The following is a 23,440-nucleotide window of genomic DNA, read 5'->3' as shown; positions in this document are numbered from 1 at the left end:
ATGGACGAAAAAAAAACACATTTTTGAGTATGTCTATAATTATTTTCTCCCTAGAACTAATTCAGTGTCCCTTAATGAAAGACCATTGGGTCAACCCAACACGCATGTCTTTACATTTACTTAAAAGTAAACGGCGTTTACAACCCTCCTTTGAAGTTTCAAAAGAACAACAACTTAAAGAACGGCGGAATCTTTTGAATAATGAAACTTATTCACACTACCTCAGCAACCACCACCATCACCACCTCTTCAGCAGCCTCCGAAATTGACCAACAATACCAGAGGCTCCTGAAGACTTCTTCGTCTTCACCGACGAAGAATAACCTTCATGAAGGTCATGAACGTTTAAATAAACTAGACTGCTAATTAAACGAAGATAAATTAACATATTTTGGCAATATTGGTTGGTTATTCCAGTTGAGCTCTTGTTGACAATGTTGAATGTTTATTTGTCAGAGCTACAACTTGGCAGCCGGAATATCAAATTGCTTCTCTTCAACCCTTGTAACAACGTTAATATACGCAGCTAGCCTTAAGGCTAAGGTTTTCAGCAATTCAGCAATCCTGTTGTAAATAAATCCTCTTACTAACAGAATGCGGAGGTAAAAACGTATCAAAATTTAAGACCGCTTTAGCGAGATCGTTAAACCAACCAATGAAGCCAACAGTTGTAGAAAACTACAGTAGTTCCAAAGATCAATAAATTATACTCAAAACAAACAGTTAAAGAAGACTTAGATGAACAAAGATACACCAAGTTCTAGTCGAAGTAGAAAAAAAATAAAAGCGATAGATCGATAGACCACAAATTTAAACTTGACACATGGCTTGGTAAACGAACACTTTACAAAAACGTCAGATTTTACATTTATGAATATCAATTACATCAATTTTTAGACGAGATAAACAATAATATAGCAGCAGTCTTTTCAACACACATCACATCCATCAAACTTGCTGAGAAATTTTTGAGAAAACTATCTTCGATTTCCAGCTTCCGAGAATTACAATTACAACATGTTTTATTTAGAGAACCTATGTCGACTATGAGAAAATGAATGACACAGAAAGTTTGATTACGTTGTTTTATTTTGATTTGTTTTAATATTCCTCTTCATTGAAAATCCTTATTAAATTTGTCTTTTTAGCTGGATGTCGCATGTACTCAATATTCACTTATTTCAAGATGATCCTTTAGGTTCGACAACACATTTGAGAGTGTTCGACTCAAACGTTGACGAAGGCGTTGTTTTTCCATATGGATGGACTTTTTTGGAATTTCCATTTTCCAAAAGATGATAATTCTCGAAGACCATAAGACTAAAGAATTGGACTGCATCTGAATGGTCTTTCAGATCCAACAATATTTTCATTTACATTGTTCGTGTTTTTTTTAGAAACAGCATTTGAACCACATCCGACCGATGTCTAGCGTTAAAAGTTTTATTTTTTTTAAGTCACACGGCGATTTCAGTTTGCTTGAAAAGAAATTTATTTTGTTTTAGTTTATTTTTTAATGGTTTTTGTTAATGGAGTTCAAATTCAATTTCGGTTGACTCATTTTTTCAAATACATTCATTACAAACGGTTATTCGATTTTTTTTTTTGAAATTGAACTGCAATGTTTTTCATTGTTGCTACTGTGTTGTCACTAAATAAACATGATAAATTTATTAAGAAGTTTTTCTTTTTAGAAAGTTAAATTAAAATATGTAAACATATGTAAAAATGTTTTGATAGTATTTATAACAAATAAGACATTTCAAATTAAAATCCAACGCCACGGAAAACCTAAGTTCACGAAAAAACCGAAATTCACAGATTTCTTTGCTAAATGTTAAATGTATGTCAAAAGACAATCTACTAGGTGGCCCTCGGAGATCTGTGGACCTCGCTTTTGTCGTGGACCTAACTTTTCCGAGGCCTTCTTTGTTTAATAATATAACGATAAGCAATCTTAAATTAAAATCCAACGCCACGGAAAAGCGAGGTTCGCGAAAAAAGCGAGGTCCACTGATCTCCGAAGGCCACCTAGTTTCTTTTCACTTATTTCTGTTTGTTTCAAATTCCGAGTCCTATTTCTTCAGTGATTCTTCTGTCTTTTATTTAATGTCTTTATTTCAGAGCTCTCCTGTACATAGTATAGTTGGATAAGTTAGCAAATAAGTTTAGAAAGTAAGGTATAAAATAAGTTTTAGAATAAGTGCGCAAATAAATCAGAATAAGAAAATAATACTCCCATTTGGTTAACGTTGGGTTTTTATAACCATATCTAACTATTGGGAAACTAACATTTTGGGATACTAATACGGGACTAACACCAATATGCCAACATGTTTTAGCTTTTAGAATCCTGCAGAATTCCCGTGCCCACAAAGTCACAATCCACCAGGTCGAGCTGTCAACGCAGAAGATTTCGACGACAGGTTTGAGTTTCTAACCGTTTCTCTTTTAGGTCTGGAAATGTTGAGTGCTAGCACCCAATGGTTTGTTGATTCGTTTCGTGTTGTGTTGTTTTTGTTTCAGATAGCAGAGTTCTGCAGGGTTTCCTTGGTCACTTGTGAAACGCTTGCGCCCACTACACCAGGGTCGGCCTTTGGGCAGGCTCGTCTCACTAAAATAAATTTTTTCCAGAGCACAAATGGCAGGGAACCTCTAGTCAAAAGAGCCGTCAGAAGCACACAATTGTTTTTACAATTATAAGAAGAATGCATACGGGAAGTAACAATAACCTGACAGTTCAACAATTTATGTTGACTTATTAAAAAAATTAATTCATTTGGAATTAAAATCACACCTTGAGGAGAATTGTATACCATTATTTTATATAGCAAAACCTTGAGTTCTGAATCCAGGATTAATTTAAGTACTTCTGGATTCAAAACAGCAGAATAAAAAAAATTTAAGAATTAGTTGTCACCGAAGACACTAACCATACCTATGTGTCAATCATGTCAAAACTTATAATTACTTACATTGCGAGCTTTGTAGTCAAATATTTATTAAAAAAAATATAAGTGTCACAATTAATTGAGTTTCAAGAAAGCTCAACAATGGAGCTTCACTGATGTATAAATAAGGGCGGATTGATATATCCATCAACTGATATAATCAGTAATTGTGAGAGTGCAGAAGAATCAATTAAACGATCCTTGGGAGAAAGCGGTAATCAATTTTAAAAAATAAAATTTCATTTATTTTTTTTGCAAATAACGGTTTCATTTTTTTCTTTAGAAAGTAGAAACTTAGTAGAAAAAACTATTTTTAAGTCATTGTTACAACATTCGTATGACTAAGAACCTTTAGAAAATCATCGCATTTTAATTTATATAAATTACGGCTGAAAAATATTCAAATATTAGGCTCAATTATATTGCAAAACATGCAATTATATTGCAAATTATGTATGTTACAATCCCTGGTCGGGTTGTACCCCCTCCCACACTAATGGGGGTAGAGAACCGGGTGGTCAACATCCCCTTGACGGCAGGGTAAGAGTCCTGTTGCAAGTGTCAAAGCAGAAACATTTAGCCACGGGGTAAAAGCTTTATAGGCGACTTTGGTTCTCAATTGTTTTAGTGTGGGCATAAATCTAAAGAGGGGCCACATTCGACAAAACGTCAAATGTAGGTAATACAGAATTCTAATATAATGCTAAACTTCATTAATTGACTGTCCTAATCAAAGTCACAATCGTTCATGTTTATTTTGATAATTTGTAGTCAGTTGGAAGCCAGCTTCACATCACCAGGCGTCAAGAAGCTCTACACCAGTGTTTTTCAATCTTTTTGATTTCGCGACCCCTTTACAGATTGAAAAATTCTTGCGACCCCCTTGTTCCATAGAAAGAGAAAGAAATTATAAAATTTAATTAAAAGACTACGTTAATGATTTTGCATGCCTCGAGCGCGAAGCGTGTAGTTTTAACTGCAGCTCATTCTGATGGAGACGCATGCGCAAATTGATTTCATATGTATCAGCTTTAAGAATGTGAACTCGCCTTTAAGTGATAATTTCTGTTGGGAATCCCCCGCAAGTACACGTACGCGGCGCGGCGTCCCGTGCGTACCACTGCGACGTTGCCACACCGTATTGTTGTTGCGGCGACAGGACGCGCCGCTGCCCGCATATTTCTTTTGTTTCAACTGTCTCACTCAGTTAAGCGCGTACGTGCGTTATTCTTTTGTTTTTTCTAATATGGATAAGTTTCTTAAAAGGCCTGCACTATCTGATACGAGTGTCAATACCGGTGGTGGTGAATCAAACCCGAAAAAAAAAGACATTACGATGACAGCTATTTGAAATACGGGTTCACAGTCATAAATAATAAACCTCAATGTGTAATTTGCGGTGATGTTTTATCACGTGAGAGTATGAAACCGTCAAAGCTTATGCGGCATCTCACAACCAACCATAAAAAAGAAGCTGATAAGCCGTTGGATTTCTTCGAACGAAAGTTGAAAGCTCTTAGTCAGCAGCAAAATACTATGATTCAGGTATTAAAATAGTGTTTTCCTAGTCTCCACAAAGTGTTGTTAAGCCATAAGCTCAAGTCAAGGCTATTCACTTTTATATTGTTTGGTATATTTTCAGGCATCCGGTGTCAATGAGTCAGCATTATTAGCTAGCTACAAAGTCGCTTATCGAGTTGCTAAAGCAGGGAAACCACATACAATTGCCGAAAATCTTATTTTGCCAGCAGCACTAGATATGGTTGAAATTATGGTCAGTAAGCAGGAGGCAAACAAGTTAAAAAACATACCACTTTCTGATAATACTATTTCACGCAGAATAAACGATATGGTCAATGATATTCAAGAACAAGTAGTCGAAAAATTAAAGAACAGCCAACATTTTGCTTTGCAGTTTGATGAATCTACAGATGTTTCAGATTGTGCTCAGTTTGTAGTATTTGTGCGCTTTGAAGCAGACGAGAGTATCATGGAAGAAATCTTATTTTGCAAAGCACTTCCTGCCAACACTTCTGGCCAGTGTTTGTACGATATGTTTTTACAAAGCACTAGCGACTACGATATTGACTGGAAAAAATGTATCGCTATCTGTAGCGATGGCGCGAAAGCTATGACTGGCAAAAATAGCGGACTCGTTGCGAAATTAAAATCAATAATGCCAAACATATCCTGGACACACTGTTTTCTTCATCGACAGGCTCTAGCTGCTAAGGTAGTACCTTCTGATTTAAATGACGTGCTCAAGGAGGTAATAAAAATTGTAAATTCTATCAAAGGTAAAGCCTTGCAAACCCGGCTATTCAGAATCGTTTGTGAAGATATGGGCTCGCTTCATCAAAATCTTCTTTATCATACAGAGGTCAGATGGTTATCCAAAGGAAAGGTTTTTACAAGAGTTCTAGAACTGAGAGCTGAATTGTTAATGTTCTTACAAGATACAAAATCTGAACATGCTAGTCGTTTTTGTGACCCTATTTGGCTCTTGAAATTAGCATTTTTGGCAGATCTTTTTAGCCACCTTAATAGTTTGAACAACAACCTCCAAGGTCGAGAAGAAAATATTTTAACAGCCAAAGATAAAGTCAAAGCATTTCACGCAAAACTTCGCTTGTGGTCATCCTCTTTGCAAAACAATATATTTGAGTCTTTTCCATGTGTTCAGAAGATTATTGAAGAAAACGCATCAGACCAAAGTCTTGTAATAAGTGCTCACATTCCTTGCATGATACAGAGCTTGCATAATTTACAAGACAAACTTTTGACATACTTTCCAGACTTGCACTCTGAAGCTGACAATGGGCGAAGATGGATTTTAAACCCTTTTTTGGACAAATCAGTAGATCTCGCTGATGTCACCACAAATATGAAAGAATGCCTTCTAGATTTAGCTGCCGATAGCATGCTTAAAATGGAATTTTATTCGCAAAGTGTCGACGTATTTTGGATGAAAAGAAAACACGAATATCCAGAGCTGGCAAGGGAAGCTCTAAAATTATTAGTGCCATTCGCCACTTCATATTTATGTGAACTGACATTTTCTGCCATGGTAGACATTAAAACTAAAAAAAGAAATAGACTGCAATTAGAAAAGGATTTAATTGTTAACGTTTCGAAAATAGTACCACGATTTGATAAATTTTTAAAAAATAAACAAGCGCATTCTTCTCACTAAAATTGTGTTTATATTGTAGTGTTAGACCTTGCCTTTTTCTTTCAATCGGCGACCCCCCTAGGGGTCGCGACCCACAGATTGAAAAACACTGCTCTACACCATGGCACAGAAGGTAGACAAATGGTTGAAACTCAGTAAAAGTCGCGGCTATAGCGGTGGCGAATACGGAGTTGCACAAGCAATTAGAGCAGTTGACTCCATTCCAGCAAAGGGAGAAGATTTACGTTCGAGGACAAGGCAGATGCCATTGCTTTATGGAAGAGTGGTCCAAGGACGTACAATCTTTTATCAAAACTGTTCACGTTACCAACTGTCGGTACCTTAAAGGCAATACTTAACAAAATACCAGTCGAGGCAGTTGCGGAAAAGAGTCGAAAAAGATTAGAGTTAAAATTTTGCAATCTACTTTTTGACGAAATGTCGCTTCAACCGCATCTGGACTATTAAATTATTCCGATTCAATAATGGGTTTTGCAGATGATGGCTCGGAACGCATCAATGAGGTAGCGGATCATGTTAATGTCTTTATGTTGCGCGGAGTGGTCAGAAGGTGGAAACAACCAATAGGGTTTGCATTTTGCAAGTCCACAATGAAGGCAGAAACAAAAGTCCGCTACTTCAAGGCCACTGTAGAAGCAGCTACTGATACTGGTTTGCACATTGTCGCCTCAACTTGTGAGACAAATGTTAAGGCGATTGACACCCTCCTTGAACAAACACGGCAGCAGAGTCTAAGAGATGAGGGGAAACAACATAATGTAGTAATTGTGGGAAACGACAAAATTATTCCATTATTTGATCTTCCTCATCTCTTAAAAAGCATAAGAAATAATTTACTAACAAAAAATTTAAAGTTCAAGGAAGGTGACGAACAAATGGTGGCAAAATAGGCACACATTGTAAAAATGTATGAATTAGACACGAGAGAACTTGTGCACACGCACCGAAACTTTCCGAAATTCATATTCGTCCAAATTCAATACAAATTTTTTTTTTGTTAAAGAGGTTTTACCGCCTGATGACAGACTGCCGTTCTATGTGCACATCTAAATAGTCTTTTTGATAGTGCTTAACGGGGGTTTTGGAAAGTGTGCTTGGACTCCATTGTGTGGAAAAATAGAATTGAAATCGCCTCATTTGAAGTGCTGGATAAAAGGGAAAAAATTCTTTTCAAGTATGGAATTCATAAAATCAAAACCATCTGATAAAGCCCGATCTCCAGTTTTGGATGGTTGGATTCGCACTCTGGATGGTTTATATTGATCAAAAAAATTCTAAACAAACTAGGTGTAAAGTCTTTTTCGGCTCGGGCTTTTAACCAGGACCCTATAAAAAACCTTTTTGTTCAAATAAGACAACGTGGAGTGCGAAACACGAATCCATCTTGTTACGCATTTATTCCTTTTTACAAGACACTTCTTATTGGGAATTTTCAATCCTATGAACAACTGAACAACTCCAGATTAACATTAGAGATTATTTAGATCAAACAATGTTGAAAGTCGGAGGCAGACTGGGAGCGATCGGTGGTTTCCTCGACAAATTGATGAAGAAGCTAAAGTGTCTACAGACACAAATGTTTTAGGTTATATAGGTGGATTTCTCTATCACGACATCTCCCCTGAAAAATACGAATGTGAAATCTGCTTATGTAACTTAAAACATTATGGAGAGACGGATCAGCTTCATCATCGATTAGTAGAGTTGAGGGAATATTATGATGACAAGCGACGCTTGCAGTATATGAACATCAATGTAATTAAAGTTTTACTCAAACTTTATAATCATTTGAAAATTCTAATACCTTCCACTGATCAATGATCAAATTTCAGCCCGAGTTATTAGTCATCTACGAGAGACAATTAATTTTGATTTTCATGCATGTCACCACAGCGAGTCAATCAAAAGTAAACTTTTTCATTTGTTTTTGAAAATATACATTTTCAATTATGTGAAACAGTTGAATAAGCTCGCTGCTGGTAAATCCACTTTGCCAGAAAATCCAGATCCTTTGAAAAAATGGCGATATACACCGTGGTCCACGAGTGATAATGAGCCTGACCAAACTCAAACTGCAACCCAACATACATTTTCATAGCATTCGTTGCCAAATTTATATTTACAACAAGACAGCTGTCAGAGTTTCGACAAATTCTTTCACTTAAGACAGTTTCTAATCGCATGTGGAATCTCTGAAACCTTAAGCAGGTAAAAGCAATGCTAAAACTTAGCAGTCTTCATAAATTAAAAGCATAATAACGTGAGTAAATTGTTCCAAAAAATTTGTCAATTTTGACGTTCATTTCAAATATCTACGACAGCTATGAAAATGTATGTTGGGTTGCAGTTTGAGTTTAGTCAGGCTCATTATCACTTGTGGACCACGGTGTACATGATTGTTTCGCGTAGATTTTTCTATTCATTTAATTTTATTTTCAATTAATATTCAATTTAGAGCAATTAAAGCATTACTTTTTCTTCATTGTAAATATTTCAAACTGTAGTGTTCTTGTACATTTTCGTGACAAAGTAGTTTTTAATAATCGCCAATTAGTGTGAAAAATATTTTGTTGGTGTTTACTGATATTTCAATTTTAATTTTAGTTAGGGTAAATTCTTCTTTGTCCATCTGATAACCCATGAAGCACACAAACGTTTTTAGTAACGTTACTTAACGTTTGCTAAGTTAATAAAACGTTAATAGGTTGCAGTTAAAACTATACAAAAATGGTTAATTTGAAACGTCTAGTTAAATGACGTTACTATAACGTTTAAATGTAACAGTTTATAAAAATGTGAAAATGAAACGTTATATAAAAGTTAGCAAGTAACGTTAAATAACACTATTGGTTTCAACGTCTTAATTACGTTAAATTGTATTTATTTAATTAGCAATTATTGGAAATGTGAAAACACAACGTTACATAAACCTTTCGAACTAACGTTAAATCATCAATTACCATTGGCATTTACGTTAAAATTACGTCCCAGTGTCATTATTTAAGTAACCATTAATAATAGAATTGTAAAAATGTAATGTTGTTTGAACATTGCTAACTAACGTTAAATATTATAATTCGTTTCATCATCATAACTGCGAAGAAATTTACTCATAACCATATTTAATATGCCATATATTAGTATATTTTACTTTAAAATAAAACCTTTCCATGTAACTTTTCACTAGTGTAAATTTTAGTGGATGCAATACGCCACTCATTTCCTTAACTATCAATAGTCAGTATTTTTATAATGTAGTCCAATTTATTAAACATCAATTTTGTACAATCTGCAGTATTTGAAAAAAAAATTGGAAGAAATCTGTAGAATATGTCGCTAATTTTTTTTAAGATACGGAAATAGTAGATCTCGAGTTATAAATTTTGGGTATTGCGGATCCCGTGTACAAATCACAAGATAATGTTGAAAATATAAATTACTTCAGATTGCAATATTGAAACGGAAAATAAATTCATAAGATTTTTTTTAATTTCCACTTTTTTGCAGGCAATTATTACTCCAGAAAAAATAATCGGAACAGTTAAAAAACTTACTTTAAATCAAAATTATCAAATATTTTTACATCGGAACGATAACTTTTTGAAACATCGGACACTCCAATAGTTTCAACTCCTCCAAAATTAACTGAATCAGTGTTTGAAAATTCGCCCTCTTGAGAAAAACCTGTCTCAATACCCAACAAAGATTAAAAAACGCTTAAAAAACGATTAAAGAAAAATTTTGCTACATCTAGACAAACGACAAGACGAATTAAAAAGAAACTACAGTAAATAATTTTTTTAATAACATATTTCCTCAAACTAAAACAAATAGTAATATTCGCACTTTTATCGAAATGCAAAGTAAATATAAAAGAAGACATACAAGGCAAACTAGAAAAAAACTTGCAATAAGTAAACTTCATGCAACAAATTTATGAGACACTACTTGAATTTTAACCTTCCCGCAGTATCTACAGTTAAAAAGTGGATAAATGTTTTAGGATTGAGACCCGGCTTTTGTAATATGCTTTTTCAGAAAAACCCAAATTCCCAAATTAGGCAAAAGAGAGGATTCAATCCAAAACATTTTCGCCTTGCACTACAAATTGTAGGTTCTTGCGTACCCAGTGCATATAATGTGCTCCGTGAATATAAAAATACCCAAAAGTACCACCCAGCAAACCCAGTGTTAGATCAGGTATCAGAAGAAGATAAAAATTTTATACGAAGAACTGTCCACTCGTTTTTTTTACGAAATGAACCGCCAACAGTAAAAAAGATATCAATTATTCTTGATTTGTAATCAAGAAAAGCAATTGTTCTTAAAATGGAAACCTCACAAGTTGATAGTCAGGAGAACATCACATAGTTGGATGAATACCTGGGACCGTTCATGGAACAGACTGTCTTGGAGGCCTCAACTACTGAAAGTGAGTACTCGATGACGATAAGTGTCCAACGAGGAACATCAATGAAGACAATGAAGTTGAAGGTTATAATTTTAAGGAGAAAGTTGCTGAAATCTATAAACTTTTCGAAAGTCCAAAATAACTCAACATAGTAAGCGTTTAAACAATGAAACTGTTATTTTAAATTTAAAGGAAGATCTCGTAATAGTATTCTAAAAAGAAAGGATTGCATCATAACTTGGAGGAGGCGATATCTACGAGAAATTAAAAAACTAAAAGAAACTAATACGGGCATTTACTACTTGGATGAAACTTGGGTAAATGTAACAAAAGTCTGGATAGACACAACAGTGAAAACGCCAAGAGATGCTTTCATTAAAGGGTTGTCGACAGGATTAAAGAATCCATCAGAGAAAGGAAACCGATTAATAACATTACATATAGGCTCTAAGGACGGTTTTCTGGACAATGGACTGGCGACTACCATGAAGATATGAACGCGGAAGTTTTTGAATCATGGTTCAAGGAAGTGCTACCGCGTTTAGATGAGGGTTGCACGATAGTATTGGATAATGCCTCATATCATAGTCGTCACTTCGAAAAAAATCCGACAAGTGCAACTTGAAAAGGTGAAATTCAAGGGTGGCTTTGTGGAAAAATATTACATGTGATGAAAATATGGTGAAAGCAGAATTGCTGGCTTTGGTGAAGGCAAATAAACCAACAATAAGAAGTGTGGTTGATGAATTAGCCAAAGAAACTGGCCGAAATGTTTTATGATTGCCACCGTACTACTGCGGATTAAATCCCATTGAACTCATTTAAAACTACCACATTTAAAAATTCGGATGTTCGCAATCTGTTCAACATTGCGATCTCTAATGGTACCGCCGACAACTGGCGAAATGCAATTAGGCATGTTGATGAGGTCCAAAAAAAAAATGTGGCAGCTCGATATAATTATAGAGACACAGGTGGAGCCATTAATTACAAATTTAGAAGACTCTAGTTGCTCGTCCGAGAGTGATTAAATAGTTACAATAATTATTTTGTAAATAAAGATTTTTGTACTCCATTTTATTTTTACCAATAATTGTCTCTTTTTACTTCGTTAGAGAGGGTCGCGCATTCGTCAAATAAGTGCAGCGAGTTGCAGCGGTGACAATACTGTTTTAGTTACAAAAAAACAATTGCGAAGTTATAGTATTTCATCCCTCATTTGAACTGCACGCCAAGGTCTAGGGTGGGTGAACCAAACTTTTGAAGGGACGTCTTCATTCGGTCATGCTCCAATTTTTTGGCTACTTTTGATCAATCGATCAAAACCCGACCTAACTAAAGCCACTGCTTTTATATTTGGCTCTAGATGGCGCTCAGATTTTAAACAAGCGCACGCGTTGTAATCGTTACAAGATTCTCAGAATTCAAATATTGTGCAAACTCAGCAAAGTTGCACTTTCATTTAGTTTTTGGCTTTGTTCCGTTGTCTTTAAGAGTTTTTGATTTTTCTTTTTACTTTTTATATATTTAAGTTAGTTTCTTATTTATTTTAATGTTTTGCGTTAGTTTAGTGGTTTAAGTGCCTAGTCTTTAGTGTATTATAAGTTTAGTGCTTAATTTTTGAACAATTGAACTGTTTGTGACATATAATGACTCCAGGAGGAAGAGGATACTGTGTGCCCGGGTGTAATAACACTACTTCCAAAAAGTAAAAATCAAAACCGTTTTAGTAGATCCAGATTTATAATAAAGTATTTTTTTAGAGTACACATTCCGGTCAAGACGAACGTATGAAATATATAGCAAAGTCGGATAAATAACCCCGGAATAAGTGACTGTTCAAAGAGTGCCAGGATCTGCGTGATACATTTTCACGAAAAATGTTTTTATGGAGGAGAGTTACGAAATTTCTCTTCATTTACATATATACATCATTTTATTTAGACATTTTCGATTTGTTGTTGGAAAAATTATATATTTTCAGTTTAGTATCACTTGAGATGTGCCTCACATTTTGTTGAGTGATTGTTACATTTATACTTTAGACAAATTACATACATAAGCATTTTTGATAATTAATTGATTACTTTGTCATATTTTCAGTTAATATTTGTCTGGGCTATGAACTGTTGAAAATTTAGATCTGTTAACACTGCATTACTTATTGTTTCGTAATACAATTTTATTTTATATCTTTGTGTTGTTTTAATTTCCAGCAAATATTAAAAAAAAAAGTTAAAATAGCAAAGACAAAAACCAGTGATTCAAGTATTATCAAAGACATAAACCAATGCCAAAGTTAGTAAAGACAAAAACCGCTATTTGGTGTGGTTCATGCCTTAGATACCGCGTTAGTACGTCCGGGTATTGATAGACTGAGCTAAATTGCATGTCAAGTTGAGACTGGGAAGGTTACCTATCTATTGTATCCTAATCTAAGATTATATCTGTTGAGCGCGTCGAGTACAGGAATATCGCATAAAACTTGCATCAGCGCCCCCACGCGGTGGCTCTGACATTTTTATAAGACAACATCTCATTAATTACCATCGCAATAATGCGTATTATTTTATATTGACTATGAAAAGGCACATTTCTTGTGTATATTTTTCATCCGGTACATCAAACACTACTTAACTGATACTCACTTGCTTTCATCAGAAGTAAAAGCGAGCAAATACTTAACTTTAATAAGTTAACGCGCGCTTATAAATAATTTGCTAGTTTCATTACCAAATACGAGACTCAAATCGTTCCAAAAGCAAATTATGTACAATTCCAGTAAATTTTAAATAACATAATAGTTTTTTCTTTCCATCATATCAATTATTGTGGTTTAAGAATCTATTTGTCACGGCTGTAAAAAAAGATCGAAAAAAGCCCTTGTTCGTGCAAGATGAACCTTTTGTTGCCATACAAACCAGAAAACCGATAAAAGATTTAGTTTTGTACCCAAAACAAAACCACCAATAGTGTCGCTGCCTGGAATTCTTTTAAAAGTGACATTTTTGGATTTCGGAAATAACTTTAGTATTTTAATATCATTGAAATTACTGATCCCATGGTTGAGTTCTATAGCTCGTTAGAAAGCTTATTTAATAGGCTTTCAATGGCGCCGTTTTTAAATAAAATGGTTACTTAAAGTTATCAATAATACCCTAGTGCATATTGGGTCGTGGAAAAATGTTATAATCACTAATAATATTTCATGTATTTGTAATTAATTTTTATTCATATTACTTAAAGTATAGTGGGTGGTAGGTTTATCTCTGATAACTAAGCTTAACCTTTGCTCCTGATACTACCCTAATATAGACGTCTGCCCTTTGATCCGGGTAGATATTCTTAATTTGTATTTCTAATAGAAATTATGTATTTGATCTTTGATCCGGATGCGACCCCCATTAGACATTTGGTCTTTAACCCATTTTTATCTGTTAGAACTCATATAAAACCACCACCACCCTGTTATAATTCAATTCCGTTTTTACCATCGTACGTTGCGGTTACCCTGTAAACGTATTTTTGTCGAATATACATTTTAATTAAGTACATTGAGTGTCTCTGTGAGTGCCCATCACTGATTTCCCTTTTTGACGACGACAAGTCCCAAGAAGGTCCCATAACAAAAAATTGGTGTCAGAAGTGGGATTGGGAACATTTAATTGGAAGATTAGAAGCATTCGATTGGGAGCATTGGAAGATTGAAACCATCGGGATCAACATTCCAAAGAAAACGCAGGATTCTTTCGCGGTAAGCAGAGATTTATTTTTCTTGCTGTTTTTGTGCTACTTGTTATTGCTTGTTATAATCATGCCTGAAACTCCAACAACTCCAGCAACTCCAGTCCATAATTTCTCTGATATAAGGTCTTTAATACCTGATTCATTTTCGGGAGATCGACGAGATTTTTATGAGTTTCTTCAAAACTGTGAGAACGCTTATAAGTTGTGTGAAGGTACACAAAAAAGTTTAATGCTTGTTTATATTGTGTCAAAACTAAAGGGATCAGCTAGAGCTCAAATTCAGGAAAAAGAATTTACTAATTGGGATGACTTAAAAAATGTTTTAACCGAAGCTTTTTCTGATAATAGAGACTTAACTCAGTTGCTTGAAGATTTAAATAATATTAGACAAAACAGAACGGAATCAGTACATTCATTTCACACTAGGTTAGACCAGATTCGAACTCGTGTTTTAAATGCAATTTCTCTTAAACATAGAGGTGATATAAATTTACAAGGTAGATTAGATTCAATTCGCGAGATGGCTTTACAACGATTCATTCTTCATTCATCAGACGAAATTTCTACAGCTCTTCGTCGTAGTAAACCATCTACATTAGCATCTGCACTTTCGGAAGCTTTATTAGAAGAAAAACATTTGCAAGTTCGAAAAATTAACAATTTTAACTCTGTAAAAATTTGTAACTTCTGCAAAAAACCTGGTCATTTACTTAAAGATTGTCGAACGAGAAAAAAAGGCAACGATAATAACGTGAATTTCAATAATCAAAACGCATCCAGCGCGAGCAATCAAAATTCAAATCAAAATAAAACATGTAATTATTGCAAAAAATCTGGACATTTGATTCACGAATGTCGAAAACGCGAATATAACAATAACAAAAAACGACAAAATCAAACTACAACTTCCCAAGCCGATGTACATTTAAACTCCGTACAGTCCCAGGTAACTGCCGTACCTGTGGACTTACTCTAAATCTTAAATCGGCAAGAAGTCAAAACGAAAATCTAAATGTTTGTAAATGCATTATTAATAATAATAATAATCATCATGAGTCTAAAAATAATCGAGTCGAGAACCCCAATAATCATAAACTAAAAATAGAAAACGTCTTTTTATCTCATAATGATAGTGCCTGTTATTTATCGGTTAATCACCAGAATTTGGATTTCAAATTTCTTGTAGACACAGGGGCAAGTGTAAGTCTAATTAAAGTGGATAAATTACGAAAACTAAAAGGTGTTTTTTATAATCCTCAAGATAAAGTTTCGCTGAACGGTTTGAGTGCAAACGGTTTAGTTGACACAGTCGGTAGCGTATCTTTAGATTTAAATTTCTTTAATCACAAGATAACGATTAAATTTTACATTGTTAAAGACAATACGAATATTCCATTCGACGGTTTAATTGGCAACGATTTTCTACTAACTCAACAAAAAGCCGAAATCAATTACGAAAAATCTGAATTAAAACTTAAAGATCTGCCATTTCCTTTAAAACTCAGTTTTAATTCAAATGTTGTCAACAATAACTGCTATTATCTTCCACCTCGTTCTGAGACAATAGTTGAAGCTAACATTCTAAATAAAAATATTTCAGAAGGTCTAACTCCTGAAATCAAAATTCTTGACGATGTCTATCTTGCTAAGGCAATTCTGAAAGTTAATGAAAACGGAAAAGCATTAACCACAATTCTTAATTCTTCTAATAAAATAATCAAAATCGAGAAAATCGACTTAGTATTAGAGGAATTCGACAGTCATGCATGTTTCACGATAAACAAAGACTCTGTAAACAAAAGCCAAAATTTAAAAAATAGATCGGATCTATTACAAACCAATTTACGATTGGAACATTTAAATCCAGAAGAGAAATTTACACTCATGGATCTCTGTAAATCATATGACGATATCTTTTATCTTCCGGGTGATAATTTAACACATACGGAAACGGTTCAACACGAAATAATAACAACAAATGTAAAACCGATTTCATCCAAAATCTATCGTTATCCAAAAGTTCACGAAATCGAAGTTGAAAATCAGATAAATCAAATGCTAAAAGACAATATAATCAGACCATCAAAGAGTCCATACAACAGCCCACTTTGGGTTGTGCCTAAAACTAGAACAGACACTTCAGGTAAACGTAAATGGCGCATTGTAACAGATTATCGTCAACTTAATAATTTCACAGTAGGCGATTCCTTTCCAATTCCAAATATAGACCATATTTTGGATCAGTTGGGACATAGTAAATATTTCACTACTCTGGACTTAGCAATGGGATTTAATCAAATATTAGTAAGACCTGAAGACGTCAATAAAACAGCTTTTTCAACACCTAATGGGCATTACGAATATCTTCGCATGCCTTTCGGACTAAAAAATGCACCTGCAACTTTTAGTAGATTAATGAAATCAGTATTAACTGGTCTTGAAGGAAGTCAATGCTTCACATATTTAGACGACATCATAATATATGCCTCTTCATTACAGGAACATAACGACAAATTGCAAAACGTTTTCGAACGGTTAAGAACAAACAATTTAAAATTACAACCCGACAAATGCGAATTTTTACATAAGGAAATCTCATATTTGGGTCATGTTATTACTGATAATGGCGTAAAACCAAATCCTGAAAAGATTCGTGCAATTGTCGACTATCCTACACCTGTCGATCAAAAATCGATTAAACAATTTCTCGGTTTAATGGGATATTATAGAAAATTTGTTAAAGACTTTTCGTCTATTGCAAAACCATTAACAACTTTGTTAAAAAAGGGTGTAAAATTTGTTTGGAATACAGAACAAGAAAACGCTTTCCAGCATTTCAAAAATGCCTTAATAAATGAACCAATTTTGCAATATCCTGATTACACGAAACCTTTTATTTTAACTACGGACGCTTCAAATTACGCGATAGGCGCTGTTTTATCACAAGGTGAGCTAGGTAAAGACTTACCAATCTCATTCGCGTCTCGTACACTCAATAAGGCTGAAACTAACTACAGTACAACAGAAAAAGAATTACTTGCGATTGTTTGGGCTACAAAACACTTTCGACCATACCTCTATGGCCAAAAATTTGTAATCATCACTGATCATCGACCATTAACTTGGTTATTCAATTGTAAAGATCCGTCTTCGCGACTCATACGTTGGCGCTTAAAATTAGAGGAATACGACTACGAAATTCATTACAAACCGGGTCGTATAAATTCAAATGCTGACGCTCTTTCAAGAAACCCCATAATGATGATAAACAACGAATCATATGATGATTTTATTCGTTTTCATTATCAAAATCAAGATTTAATCGAAATCAATCACATTCGCGAAAAACCATTTTCCAAATTTCCAAACGCTTTCTTCATTTCAAAAGACCTTAATCAAAATAACAAATATTTTAATTCAATCTCTGAACGTTATGATTTAAACTTAATTCCTCACGAAATCGACAGTTATGATACAATAACTTTGAAGAATGATCAGACGCAACAAACTACATTTTTAATGATATCACATCTTAACCACTTTGACGTACCATCCTATAAAGATGTCTTTTATAGTTTGCTCAATTTGAGAAAGAAAATTCGGGAAGCCAACTTAAGAAAAATTTTCATTGAAAATCCACGATTACTAAATAAGAAATTTAAAATAGATTTAATACACGAAATGATTCATTATATTTTCAATCAGACTGATGTTGAAGTTTCCATAACTGACCGTTGCAAATTAGAGCCAAAAGACGAAGAAGAAATTAACAACATTTTGAAAGAAAATCATTGTACTGCCATCGCAGGACATCGGGGATTTTTCAAAACGTATCAGATAATCAAAGAAATATACAAATGGAAAAACATGAAAAAGGACATACGAAAATTTATAAAAAGTTGTAAAGATTGTCAGTTAAACAAAACAAATCGTCACCCTCTTAAAGCACCGATGGAAATAACTTCCACCGCAACTCAACCATTTGAAAAATTATTTCTCGATATCGTAGGTCCATTACCTATCACCGAAAGTAATAATCGATTCATCCTAACTCTTCAAGACGATTTAACAAAATTTTCATACGCATATCCAATTCCAAATCATGAAGCTCAGCAGATTGCTGAAAAATTATGCGAATTCATCATGATTTTCGGCATACCTAAATCGATTGTAACCGATAACTCCACTGATTTTACCTCTAATTTGATTAAAGAAGTTAATAAACTTTTCAAGATCCGTCACATTACTACTTCACCATATCATCCACAAAGCAATGGAGCTCTAGAACGTTCACATTCCACACTTAAAGATTACCTCAAACACTTTATTAACAAAACACAAACCGATTGGGATAAGTTTGTATCAAGTGCCATGTTTTCGTATAACACATCAATTCACACAACAACTAAATTTACTCCATTTGAGCTAGTTTTCGGAAATAAAGCTATTTTACCACAAACAGTAACTTCTTCACCAGAATTCAGATATAGTTATGATGACTACCATCAACAATTAAAACTCCGACTAAACAAAACATTCGAAATTGCCCGCGAAAATTCAGGAAAAAGCAAAGAAAAATCCAAAATTAGATATGACAGAAATTCGCACGACTATAATTTTAAGAAAGATGATTTGGTACTTATCCAAGATAGAGCAAATAAGCCAGGATATAGTAAAAAACTATCACCGACTTATAAAGGTCCCTATAAAATAGAAAAAATTAATCCAAACCAAACAGTCGTCGTAATTATTAAGAAACAACGGAAAACATATCACAAAAATCTATTGAAACCATTTGTTTCAGATTAGGAACAAAACAACCAGTACTAATATGCTCAAATATCTCATCATCATTATCCTTTTTAACCATTTTCCAATATCTATTTTTTGTCTTAATTCCCATAAAGTCACGCAGCTTCCTAAAAATGCCGGAATATATTACCAAAACTTGGGACATGTCAAAACATATAACAGCTTTCTATCGTTATTGTCTTATACAAATCTCACATTTTCACATGAAAAGCTTACTTTAATTGAAAAAGTTTATGTTGATAGTCTAGATTTATGCGACCGGTGCGAAAACCATAATGGACAAAGGATTACATGTAGAAAATCTTTAGCCTTTTTAAAAATTCAAATTTCCCAGGTTTACAAGAAATTCGAAACTATTTTGCATTTAACTGACCACACACTTAAAGTCACACGTAAGCGTCGAGGTCTCATTGACGGTATATCTACCGGTATGAAATGGCTGTTTGGCACACCAGACGCAAATGATGCAAAATTCTATTCAGAATCCATTACGGCTTTACAAGACAAGCATCGCGAAACAATAAATTTAATGCGACAACAGGTTCATGTTTTGACTTCTGCCATAGTAAATTATAACAGCTCTGTTCAGTCTCTTAAATCAAATGAAAATAAGCTCAATGATAACATTAATAAATTCAACTCGTTTAGTAAATCAGTATCGGAAAATATTAACAATATCGTATCAGCTCAAGCTGTTCTTAATCATCTAACTTTATTGGAAGAACTAATTGTCGAGCTAAATGAAGAATGCGACACAATAATATCTTCAATATTATTTGCAAAGCAAAATATTCTACATCCATTCATTGTCACTCCGACCGATTTTAAGAATGAACTAAGTAACATCAAACTTAAATCGAATACTCAACTTCCAATTCCTCTAGATCAAGAATTTAAAATTCACAATTATTTTGCATTAAGTAAAATTTCAGTAATTTATGATAATGATGTTCTAATTTATGTTATCAGAATTCCTTTAATAGATAACATTAGATACTTTTTATATAAATTAATTCCTCTCCCTTCACCATCAAATCATTCGACTGTCTATTCCTATATCAATCCTAGTTTTTCCTTCCTAATGATGAGCATTACAAGGACGCACTACGGACAGTTGGAAGATCTCTCTGTATGCTTGGAACTGCTGAATTCCGAATATCTTTGTCCAAGACCTGTCATACGTCTAACGTCACAACAACCAATCTGCGAAGTGAAACTTAGAGTTGAAGATGTCCAGTCCATACCTGAAGATTGTATGACAAGAACCATCAAAGCAAACATCGAAGTTTGGCATCAATTATCCAGTAATCAATGGTTATATGCTATGAGCCATGCAACACCAGCTACGATCTCATGCGACTCTGATTTCGAAAACGCCATCGAAATTACGTTCAAAGATGTTGGAATTTTGGAATTGGCACCTCACTGTCACTGCTACACGATGACTACAAACTTGGTTGCTTCATCCAATATTTCCCACAACTTCACGAACTACATTCCACATGTCGACATCAATTCCGACGATTGCTGTGTAGAAAATCAGAAGATTTTGGTAGCTTCGCAAATGGATCCTATTCACATCGACAGCAATAATTTGGACGAACTTCGGCATGCGAACCTCAAACTTCAAAAGTTCGACGACGTCCTGGAAACCGAGATGAACAACTCCTTTGGCAATCATCATTATTTCAACTTTTTCGGATTCTCGATCGCAGTGGTTTTCGTTCTCGTTGTCATATTCTCTATCTGCTGCTGCATATCGAGATACTGCTGCGATTGCACCTGGATTCCTTGTGTCGGACGGTTTCTCCCAAAGAAATGTTCTGGAAAACTTCTGTCCAACTTTTGGGTACCTCGAAATAGACGTGACTCCATTGCACTGTCTGTCCACACTGGAGAACGTTTCGAAACAACTACAAGTCCAGCGGTTCCAATGGAAGAAAACAATGAACAAACTCCTGTTATTAGTAATCCTTATAATTTGCGATCAAGAAATAGTAGTTTATCTAAATTGTAAATTTTGTAGGTATATCAAAACTCTTAGGGAGGAAGAGTGTTATAATCACTAATAATATTTCATGTATTTGTAATTAATTTTTATTCATATTACTTAAAGTATAGTGGGTGGTAGGTTTATCTCTGATAACTAAGCTTAACCTTTGCTCCTGATACTACCCTAATATAGACGTCTGCCCTTTGATCCGGGTAGATATTCTTAATTTGTATTTCTAATAGAAATTATGTATTTGATCTTTGATCCGGATGCGACCCCCATTAGACATTTGGTCTTTAACCCATTTTTATCTGTTAGAACTCATATAAAACCACCACCACCCTGTTATAATTCAATTCCGTTTTTACCATCGTACGTTGCGGTTACCCTGTAAACGTATTTTTGTCGAATATACATTTTAATTAAGTACATTGAGTGTCTCTGTGAGTGCCCATCACTGATTTCCCTTTTTGACGACGACAAGTCCCAAGAAGGTCCCATAACAAAAATAAAATGTTCAAAAAGCGTAAAGAAGTAAAAATTTAATATTACCTAAAAAGTATTTTAATCATACCTATCCCGAGGACTAACTAACCCCCGATATGTCATTATTTATGGTGTTTTAATGTAATTAAAAAGAAAAATGCAAATTAATAGTTGACAAAGTGCGATTGTTTCGAACTTGCAAGAAATCATCTCTAATTCTTTTTATTTTTACTAATTTTATTCGCTGCCTTCATATGGAGTGACAAAAAAATCCAACATATTTTATTTGCAATCCCAAATCGTACCTTTTATACGAATTATTATTTAAATACAGATGTCGAATACAAGTGGCGCACAAAAAAAATCACACTATTTTCGCAGTAGAACCAAAATAAAATTAGGAATATGGCAACATTGCTGAACTGATCCTCCAATAATAATAACTTAAATTTCAAGTATTCAAAGCCATAGTAAACGTTAATAATAATTTAAAGATACTATTTATAAGTATAAAGCTTTTGTGAAATATTGTGTAATAGTAAAATTGTAACAATTAGTTGTTTAACATTGTTGTATTTTTAAAATAGGAATTATATTGAATTACAATGTTTATAAATTTTTTAATGCTGTTAGAGACCACTGAATTCTTCCAAGTTATTAGCGCAGTTTTTAAATCTGAGAGCGCCATCTATGTAGGAATTATCAAAAGACCACCCATTCTTGGAACAATTGGCGCAATTTTTAAAATATAGGGTTGCCATCTGGGAGCAAATAGTCGAAGGACCACCAACCACTTGGCGGTAGTCGGCGCTGAAGTCAAATGGAATTGTATAATTATTATTTGTGATGGAAAGTCTATTTAACACGTCCAAGTTTTGTATTTATGTTTTTTCCATATGATGTGCACAACTAAACGAAATGAAAAAAAAACTGCTACATAGGTACTCACCGGTTACAGAACTGCAAATGTTGAAACTTTAGTGCACCCTGACTTCTACTCGATTTTACACTATACACGACAATTTGTCAGTTTAGAACAATTGTTAATTGTCAGTTCAGAAACACTAGACACAAAATTGTTGTACAAAATAGTCGCACTAATGCACTTTTTTAGCATAACTGCGTCCCACGTGCCGCGTGGTTTTCTCGAACAGCTGATCACAATTTTTGTGTGAAGTTAGCTGGCGACTAGTTGCCAAGTGCTGCCGCGTCAGTGGCGCCAATCCAGAGCTTCTCAAACAATAAAACAGGTCCAATCATGGTGACGTCACATTAAGCGCAAATTTTTTTAAGAAAAAAAAGTGATTTATTAAGAGTAAACTTGGTTAAACCGTAAACTTAATGTGAGTCAAAATATCTATGTCAAGTTTTAATTATTTTTGGGCTTTCTATATAATTTTTATTTCTTATGGAAACTCTGTTTCACAGTCTCATATAATATAATAAAAGTCTATGGATAATAAGTCTTATGCAGTGAATTACGTTTCGTATTTATTGGTTACGGGTACTTACCGGTTACGGAACTGCAAATTTCTTACTTCTATTCGGATTTCACACTATACACGCTAGTTTGGCAGCTTAGAACAAAACAATTCAAAATTATCAGTTCAGAAACACCAAACACGAAATTACTTCACAAAATAGTTTCACTGATGCACGCTTTCAGCCGAACTGCATCCCGCGTGGTTTTCTGGAACAGCTCTTCTCACACTTTGGTGTGAAGTTAAGTGTGAAGTTAGCTGGCGACTAGTTGCGGCATGCTCTACCGCGGTAGTAGCGCCAATCCAGGGCTTCTGAAACAATCTACAGAATGCAGCACAACAGAAATAGGCGTATCGCATAAAACT

General features: G+C 34.2%; 2 protein-coding genes across 2 annotated transcripts; both read left to right on the top strand.

The window, feature by feature from the left end:
• The first annotated feature begins 3,942 nt into the window (after positions 1-3,942).
• LOC148166780 (protein FAM200A-like) lies at positions 3,943-6,529 on the top strand. The gene is made up of 6 exons (XM_088048482.1): positions 3,943-4,217; positions 4,280-4,496; positions 4,594-6,128; positions 6,164-6,256; positions 6,298-6,460; positions 6,503-6,529. Exons 1-6 carry the CDS (start codon positions 3,943-3,945, stop codon positions 6,527-6,529), a joined length of 2,310 nt encoding a protein of 769 aa, XP_087904608.1.
• A 7,215-nt stretch (positions 6,530-13,744) lies between these two features.
• On the top strand, positions 13,745-21,536 carry LOC148166779 (uncharacterized). The gene is made up of 2 exons (XM_088048452.1): positions 13,745-14,309; positions 19,107-21,536. The coding sequence occupies exon 2, from the start codon at positions 19,134-19,136 to the stop codon at positions 21,129-21,131; it is 1,998 nt and encodes a 665-aa protein (XP_087904578.1). The 5' UTR covers positions 13,745-14,309; positions 19,107-19,133; the 3' UTR covers positions 21,132-21,536.
• The last annotated feature ends 1,904 nt before the right edge of the window (positions 21,537-23,440 follow it).

This window comes from Gnatocerus cornutus, unplaced genomic scaffold (assembly GCF_029298725.1).
Source record: "Gnatocerus cornutus isolate USDA-ARS CGAHR unplaced genomic scaffold, icGnaCorn1.1 Chromosome13, whole genome shotgun sequence".
NCBI classification, from domain to species: domain Eukaryota; kingdom Metazoa; phylum Arthropoda; class Insecta; order Coleoptera; family Tenebrionidae; genus Gnatocerus; species Gnatocerus cornutus.
This window is presented reverse-complemented; position numbering and strand designations above follow the sequence as displayed.